The sequence below is a fragment of the Tripterygium wilfordii genome, chromosome 4 (genome assembly GCF_013401445.1).
Source record: "Tripterygium wilfordii isolate XIE 37 chromosome 4, ASM1340144v1, whole genome shotgun sequence".
Taxonomy (NCBI): domain Eukaryota; kingdom Viridiplantae; phylum Streptophyta; class Magnoliopsida; order Celastrales; family Celastraceae; genus Tripterygium; species Tripterygium wilfordii.
This window is the reverse complement of record NC_052235.1, coordinates 16045635-16054015: the sequence shown is the minus strand read 5'-3', so window position 1 is coordinate 16054015 and position 8381 is coordinate 16045635. Positions and strand designations below refer to the sequence as shown.

The 8381-nt window shown below is 36.3% G+C and overlaps 2 protein-coding genes across 3 annotated transcripts; one reads left to right on the top strand and one right to left on the bottom strand.

Annotated features, from left to right (window-relative positions):
* Positions 1–1078: 1078 nt before the first annotated feature.
* Positions 1079–3132, bottom strand: LOC119996467. Of its 2 annotated transcripts, XM_038843111.1 has the most exons (4): positions 2964–3132; positions 2765–2853; positions 2594–2684; positions 1079–1442 (listed from the first exon to the last, which is right to left on the bottom strand). In XM_038843111.1, exons 1-4 carry the CDS (start codon positions 2990–2992, stop codon positions 1412–1414), a joined length of 240 nt encoding a protein of 79 aa, XP_038699039.1. In that variant the 5' UTR covers positions 2993–3132; the 3' UTR covers positions 1079–1411. The 2 variants fall into 2 exon arrangements, with proteins under 2 accessions (XP_038699039.1, XP_038699038.1); XM_038843110.1 differs by lacking the exon at positions 1079–1442 and having other exon boundaries at positions 1546–2684.
* A 1719-nt stretch (positions 3133–4851) lies between these two features.
* Positions 4852–7963, top strand: LOC119995951 (GTP-binding nuclear protein Ran1B-like). Its single transcript, XM_038842433.1, has 8 exons — positions 4852–5003; positions 5144–5213; positions 5811–5867; positions 5942–6059; positions 6711–6800; positions 6935–7114; positions 7208–7285; positions 7568–7963. Exons 1-8 carry the CDS (start codon positions 5001–5003, stop codon positions 7635–7637), a joined length of 666 nt encoding a protein of 221 aa, XP_038698361.1. The 5' UTR covers positions 4852–5000; the 3' UTR covers positions 7638–7963.
* Positions 7964–8381: the final 418 nt, after the last annotated feature.

Here is an 8381-nt window from a genome sequence, read left to right as displayed (position 1 = left end):
TGAAATACACTCCATTCTATCCATTGTGATGGTATAGCACTATATTTTTTCAAAAAGTGTTGTTAACAATGTTAAATTTTAAACCATTGTGGATGCTCTTAACAAAGTTGTACATACCAATAAATCCAATAAAAATGAACCAAATTTTATCTATTCCTAATCTCTGGATTTGAAACAAGACCGATCCAAATGACCACTGAAATCCACATGATGGTATTAAAGTACAGTGCAGGAGTGGCTTCCTCATACCCTATATGTATACCTCATACCCTTATAGGAATGAAATTCAAACGTAAGGGACAAAATTTACAATCAATAATTTGTTGATAGGGGTCATTGATAATCTGCACAAGTGTTTAGTAGGTGACAGTCATAGAGTCGTTGACAATGGGAGAGTTTTACTAACTTAACAAGAGAGCAGCAGCTCTTTCATAGCCCTATGCCCCCATCGTCCTCATGCTTGCAAGACTTTTTCCAACTTACAAAAAAAAAGCACACAGTGAACTCCTCAGCCTCCTCTAACTTAAGTTGCTGGGACCCTCACAACCTGCGCCATGCGGCAAGGTTTGGATCCCCAACCTCTAAAGCTCGCCCAAGCAAATAACACACTTACAAGAGCATAGAACTCGTGCTATGTTTTCCAACTCACCATCTCCAACAAGGATATTGCCAAAGAATCTGTCATTCCAGCCCAAAAAGAGGTATAGGTGATCCTGGTCCCGAAAGTTTTTACACCTTTTGGTAACGTGGAATCCACCAAGCTATCAACCGGACAACTGACTGGTAAACCTCGAGCCACATGGCTAAACCGCAACCCCGATGGACCAATTGAGACCTAGGTCAAGGCCCAATGCGGGAAGATAACACCAATACGTTGAGCTGAGCAAAGGCCCACCTCGCATATTGCGATAATGAAAACACTCATGTAACTTGAACTCACGACCTCCTATTTGCGTAAGAGTTACCGCAATCAAGTTTCTAGCTATTGGCAACCATAATAAATCAATGTAATATTTCTCATAATGAGCAGAATCAACTGATTTTAAAATGATGACAAACTCACAAGGACTGTAAGATATGTCGCTGCGAAACACTATAGCGCAATTTAGCACGCCATGCCTAAATTTTATTTTCTGAACCAAAAAATAACAAATAGTAGCAACATATCAACCACAGAGAAAGCAGTAACTCCACATAGCTTGCTTGTCAAATAATTATTCCTTCGGAAAACCTGTGATCCCAAGGGGTGTATAATATGCCGCTATATTTCCAAATTTAAATAAGCAATGTATGGTCCAAATCGAGACTAAGTTACTCTTTGCATACCAAAACAACCAGCTGCTTTGCTTTGGCTTCTAAATTGATACAAAAAATGTAGAAGAATTGTGAGCAATCATATTCTCAACAGAATTCACTTGCTCTCAGCATCGTACGTATCGGATCTGATGAACTCCATTAAGGAAAAGGAACAAAACTGGAAAAATCCTTGAAAATGAGCGTACTCGAGCAAAGAAATTAAAAAAAAAAAAAAACACATAAATATGCTTTGCTCGCAAGTCGCATCTCAAGAGAGCAGTATAAACAGTCACAAAGGGTCTGATTGGCTCGCCATACGGCCAACCAAGGCAAAGTAAAAGATAAAATTATTACAACTGCTGACAAAGCCCTCAAGCTTAAGTGAATATAAGGTAGTGAAAAGCACCTTAAACTTGCATCTATTACAAACTTCTGCCAAAGGATTATGGTGGAAGAAAACAGAAAGGCAAGGTAATCATATTCTCAGTACAATTGAGAAAAAGGGCAAATAACCAAACAATCTAAAATGTTTTTTAGATGTGTGCAGGGACGACAATGATAAATAATATGATGTCGTATAGGTGACAATAAAACCATCTTAAGAATATGAACAAATATCATATAGAATATCAATCAATTCCCGGATAAGAAAATATATCACAAAAATCATCTAAAGAATAAAATGTCAATACAAAATACCTACATTTGTAGAAGTAAATCCGATTATCCCACAAACTTCCCCCTTCCCCACCCAAATATTTTTTCTTCACAACAAGAAATCCCATATACAAGAATGTACCAAAGTAAAACGATATACAGCCATGTATAAATTCACTGTAGAAGTATGTCCAAAACTACCCCTTCAATCTTTTACCACAATCAATACGCTCTGGACTGCTGACATTTCCTCAGCTTAGCTAAGGCCAGCATTCAGGCGTTCCTTAGTTCAATATCAACTATTGGCTCGTTGTTGTATCTGCCAAATGGTATAAATATATACACATGCCGATATATAAAACCTTTGAAAATGATTGCCAATGAAAATGGGATTTCCCAATACAATAACGAAAAAAGGAGAATATGCAACGAATAGCTCATATTGATAACCACAGTGGTGGGGAATGAGAATCTAGACTTTATATACGCAAATAAAATACAGCAATAACTCATGCGGCAAAGCTAAGCTACTAGTTTGACTAAATTCACAGCATATAGGGAGACAAATTTTTGAAAAACCAAAAAGGTTAGAATGAAACAGCACTACAACGCGACCAAATTGAAGGGGAGAAAAGGATACACCAAATAAGCGCCATGAGCAAATGCACCAACCAAGACACCGAAAAACAAGCGATCCCTCAAGACTGGATTCCTCCTCAGAGAGAGTCGTACTGAAAACAAAAATCAAATACCATAAAATCAATGCCGTATTGAAAAAAAAACCATCAAAACATTCATGAATTGAACTTACTAAGAGGGAGAATTGGAGCGTAAACCAGAGGAACCAAGAACTTGAACGGGGGTCCTCTGTTTTGCCTCCTCGCGGCAGCATTAGGCTCCCTTATACAGAAATCGTGCACACGAATTGAAACACATATAGGCAAATACATAGATCCATAGACATGATAAACGCATCTAGGCATGAGCGTGTGTATTTTGACATAACTCACCAGCGAGAGGGATCGGATGGAGGGGCCATGAATCGCCGAAGACTATGACGATCGGTCGAAGAGTAGAAAGTGGCTGCGGATTTTAGATTTTCGATAAAGGTCTCGTCGGGTCTTCGGTTGATGAATTTGCGGGAGCGAGGAAATTAGGGGTGGTTGTGCTATTACATACTATTATTTTCCTCTTAAAAAATGAAACAAAATCATTTTATTATTGGCTTATAGAAAATAAAAGGCATATATAATTATTTTGTTACCCTTGTAATTTTCAACAGCCTTAAAAACTTATATATTGAAAACGAAAATTGAGGAAGAAGTAAAAAGAACAATTACTATCAATAAATAAGAGGTGGATGACCCCGGATCCAATAAGAGGTGGTTCGGTTGAAAATTGATTGGGTTAGATATATATGTGTTAAATATTTGATTTCAATAAAAAACATATTTTTCAACGATATTAAAAAAAATAAAACAATTACTAAAAGAAACCATTTCCATGCTCTCACACATGTATATTAAAATCATTTGAGTCCAAATTATAGATTAGATGTTAAAATAATATAATATTGTCAGAAATTATTATTCCAAGTATCTCATAAATGTGAAAATAACAAATGAAAAAATAAATAAATATTTTTAGTAATTTTATGAAAAATAACAAAATTCAATGCTCATAAAATTTACACAAATTTATATTCTTATTAAAACCATGGAATTGCAGCATGAACTTTGAATGTATACTGGTAAATCATAGGAACGTACGCAATAGCTTGTGTCTTTAGTGGGATCCATGTAACGTGAACTTAACAATATTCACAAATAAGGATCGGGTTTGGCAGTGCGTTTTATAACTACGTTTTGTGTCACGGTTATACTCAACGGGCCAAGATATTCTTGACAAAGGCAAAATGTAGTAATCTTTGTTTTGTGCTATAAGATTTAGATTTAGATTTAGATTTAGGTTTAGGTTTTATTTTTTAATTCAAAATCTAAAACTCTATTTCTTGATCACCGATTATTTTTTAGAAAGTCAAGAATTGTTTTTAATATGCCCATATAAATCCCAATATAATATAGATCTAGTGTAGTATGGTGTTGTTAGATGTTCATAAGATCTAGTGTAGCATGGTGTTGCTCTAAACTCTAACACTTGCTATCATCGAATTGAAATGATGGGGACTAGTTGCACATCAAAATTAACTAAGTACATCCAAAAAACTCAAAAATCACTCAATCTAATGACACCCCAGCTGACCCTACCATTATGCCTCAAATTCTTTCCCTTCTCCTTCTCTCCTTCATCTCCTTCATCTTCTTCCCTTACATGACGACAATTATCCCATCTTCACTCATCCTTCAAGAATCCCAATTCAATCGATGACCCTACCACATCTTCCCTCCTTTCTCCTTCTTCCCTTCATTCTCCTTCATCGATGACAGTCGGCTCCATATCCAAGAACACAGCACGAGGAACATGTTTCCTGACAGTCGGCTCCATGTTCTGGCCTGACCGATGTTGATTGAAATGCACTCTCTCATTTTGATCTGTTTTTGGGTAGTGGTGGTGGTGTAGAGATGGAAGGATGCTTTTTGATTGAGCTTAAATTCGAAGGGAAATTTGGAGAAGAATTGTAGGAGAGAAGGGTAGGAGTATAAGGGAGAAGGAGTATGCAGGTGTAGGAAAGAGATTTGGGAATTAGGGTTTAAGAGGTGTAGATGGTAAAAACGCACATTGTGGTATACTCATAAATGTTATATTTTTTTTGATTTATATAAAATGAGGTGTGCATAATTACATAAGGGGTGCAAATAATCCTCATTAATTGAAATGCTGCGTTTCTAACTCTTTTCAAAGAAAAATGTAGAAACCTAATCGGACGGTCCAGTTTACTGCGTTATATCAAAGCCATGATCCATGACCTGGAGCACTCTCATCTATAAACCCTTCACCTTCCTCGCCGTCTCGCTCACTTCGCTGCTCTCCTCTGCTATTATCGTATTTTTACTCACATTCTCTATCTCGAGCTCCGTCGCAAAGCTATGGTCTCCCTCTCCATCTCTCTCTGTCTCATGTTGATCTTTTATCCTCGTTAAGCGTTTGTATTCAGCGGCTAACTATAGGGTTAGTGTTTATAGTTAGTGATCTCTCGATGATTTGTTTTTTTTATCTTTATCTTTCGCAGGCATTACCTGGTCAACAAGTTGTCGATTACCCAAACTTCAAGCTCGTGATCGTTGGTGACGGAGGCACTGGTAATTTTTCTTCTTCTTTATTTTTTGCGTTTTGTTGTTTAATATTCGTTTTTATTTTTTTATTTGATTTGTTTTGTTAATCAGATTTTGAGTTTTTTTGTCTGTCCATGTTATAAAATGTTTGGGAGATTTTTTGGTTGTCATTATTAAAAATCTTATCGTCACTGGATGAATTGTTTTTGGAATATGTTGTTGTAAATGATTTTCTATAAGACATTGGCATAGGTTGGTGAAACCATTTCCCTTCCTTGAATGTCATTTCACCTCATGTGAAACAAGAATGTTTATGCTAGAATGAACATAATCTCTGGAAACTTTGTATCTCATATTTACTTCATTCAATGGCTCCTTTTTAGGATGTTACCTGTTGCTAGTCGATTCCTTAATTATAATATAATTTTTCAAGTCGCTTGGTTAAAATTAATTTATAATGTTGAACTTAGAATTTGAACTGTATCAGTATTATGTTATATGTTGACACAAGAAAGCTATTCAAGTACCCATAGTTTCTGGTTAAAGTGAGCAGTTTGTTAGTGTATACTATTTGTTTTCATCGTGCCAAATGATTTGAACTTATTATGACCTGGGTTGGTGCAGGAAAGACTACTTTTGTGAAGAGGCATCTTACCGGGGAGTTTGAGAAGAAATATGAGCGTGAGTGTGCGCCAAATTCCTTGTTTGGTTTTCTGTCCACTGTGCTTTTGTTGATTTTTATTTGCAATGTGCAGCAACTATTGGTGTGGAAGTTCATCCTCTGGACTTCTTCACCAACTGTGGGAAAATTCGATTTTACTGTTGGGATACTGCTGGGCAAGAAAAGTTTGGCGGTCTTAGAGATGGTTACTAGTAAGTAATAATTAGCAACTGTCTTGTTGTTGATGCATGAATTTTTTAGGGTATTTTCGTGTTGCTTTCATCAAGTTTCATATTCTGTTTTCAATAATAAAAGATAAAAAATAAAAAAAAAACCTCCCATCCACAAGGCTCCCACGGTGGTCGGGCTCTGGGAAGTGCTCTGATTCCAATGGATTAGTAACATTTTTGGTGTATTTTTTTATGATTGATACTTCAATAGGTTTTTTTATTGTCTTTGTTAACTTCTTCTCTAGTCATTGTTTATTGTTGTCATGAAGTGATTCATGGCTGAGGTCTGGCAGAATAAAATGGGCATGGATTTTATAGATGAAAACATAATTGTAGAAGTTATTGCAATGACATTTAGTACTTCGTAGTCAGGAATTTTGGTTTGGTCTTAGAAGTGAATATTTATTTTGAAGTCGAACCATTCTATTTGATGCTGCTTATGTTACTAGATTTTTTCAAAGTCTAATAGCTTGGTACTGTTTTGTTTTTATTAAATTTTTGACAGACTTTTCAAAGCGGGTTTGTAGGAAGTGTACATTTGTGTGAGAATATTTTGTGATGATTTGCTGTGACATCATACTCCTTGTGACTCCGTGAGCTGTTATCTTATTTGAAATTCTTCATTGGTTGTAGTATCCATGGACAATGTGCCATCATCATGTTTGATGTCACCGCTCGTTTGACATACAAGAATGTCCCTACATGGCACCGTGATCTTTGCCGGTATGTGATTCAATATGTTGAATTTTATGTACTCACTTTTGGACTTAATAATGTTCCAGTATTGGCTTTTGGACTCTATAATGTTCCAGTGGATTATTCTTGTTTTTGTTTTTGTAACAATTGGTCAATGTCAGGGTGTGTGAGAATATCCCAATTGTTCTATGTGGAAACAAAGTTGATGTAAAGAACAGGCAGGTTAAGGCAAAGCAGGTGACATTCCACAGGAAGAAGAATCTACAATACTATGAGATATCAGCCAAGAGCAACTACAATTTTGAGAAACCATTTTTGTACCTTGCTCGTAAGCTTGCAGGGTATGGAATAGTGCCATATTCTCTGATTTGTGATTATATTCATGAATACTGTCAAAAAATTACTTGACATTTGCAATGCTTTGGTGGTTTTAGGGACCCAAATCTTCATTTTGTGGAGTCTCCTGCTCTTGCTCCACCAGAAGTTCAGATTGATATGGCAGCACAGCATTTGTAAGTATTTTGTGAAGTGTGGTCATGGTAGATAACTTGAATTGATGCCCTCCGAGTTAGTTGATTGTTTGCTTGTATCTGTCTACTTTGACATTTTTACTTGAAATGATGGTTGTTAGGCTGTATCAATCTTATATGTCGGCATTCAATTTTTTTCCTTCCCTTTGACATCTTTTATCTGGCAAGAAACTTAATATAATGTTTGTATTGAACTATACTTATCGGTGTTTAGAATTAATCAGGTCCCTAGTAAAAAATGTGATTTTTTTCCCCATCCTGCAGGCATGAGCAAGAACTTGCAGCTGCTGCTAGTCAACCGTTGCCAGACGACGATGATGATACATTTGAGTAGAGGTCTATAATCGTGGAGCGGCTTTTTTGTCGTGTTTTAGTTGACCCTCTCTAGTATGTCTTGCACCACCATGTTCCCGTACTTGTTAAAATATTTGGTTATTGAGATAGGGACTAAAGATTGAGATGGTTTACCATTGCTTTGTGAGTCAATATTGTGATTTGTTTATGATAGAGCTTGTTATTCTTTGGCTCTAATACACTTCTGCTTGTGCATGAAGTTTTGGTGTAGGCATATATGATATATGATGATTGGTTTGAGACTGTGTATCCCGGATTAAACATCAGTATTTATGGTGTGTTTGAGTATACCCTGAAAATTTGTTCTCATTTTATTGTTTTGTGAGGATATTTGCCAGCTTGAACGAGCTGGCCCTGATGTTAATGCTTGATAGCGTATCAAAGAATGTTGCAACCACGAAGGGGGCGTAGGTCTGTTGTGTGTTGAATTTTAGTCTTCTGGGACCATAACTAATTGGTTTTTGAAATCAAGATCTAAGGTGGTGTTGAAGATTCTGCCGACTAGGGTTTGGCTGTTAGAAGGGGTTTATTATTAGTGAAGAGCAACTTGTCATATCTTGCTGGATTTCTGCGTCTCTATGGTCCGTTTGGTAGAGCTTGTAAGATGGGCCAACTGTTCTACCGAACACTTAGATAACTAGCTTATAAATTTTGTTAAATTCTGGATTGAAGCTTTTTTATAATTTTTTTCATTTGTTTGTTTTTGTTTTTGTTCTTTTCTTAT

Excerpts from the sequence above, each read along its gene's own strand:
- LOC119996467 (XM_038843110.1), bottom strand. The coding sequence starts at position 2,992 with ATGGCCCCTCCATCCGATCCCTCTCGCTG. Across the intron at positions 2,854-2,963 it reads CCATCCGATCCCTCTCGCTG|GGAGCCTAATGCTGCCGCGA; the intron begins GTGAGTTATGTC and ends TTTCTGTATAAG. Across the intron at positions 2,685-2,764 it reads CGCTCCAATTCTCCCTCTTA|TACGACTCTCTCTGAGGAGG; the intron begins GTAAGTTCAATT and ends TTTTGTTTTCAG.
- LOC119995951 (XM_038842433.1), top strand. Across the intron at positions 5,214-5,810 it reads CGTTGGTGACGGAGGCACTG|GAAAGACTACTTTTGTGAAG; the intron begins GTAATTTTTCTT and ends GGGTTGGTGCAG. Across the intron at positions 7,286-7,567 it reads GATATGGCAGCACAGCATTT|GCATGAGCAAGAACTTGCAG; the intron begins GTAAGTATTTTG and ends CCCATCCTGCAG.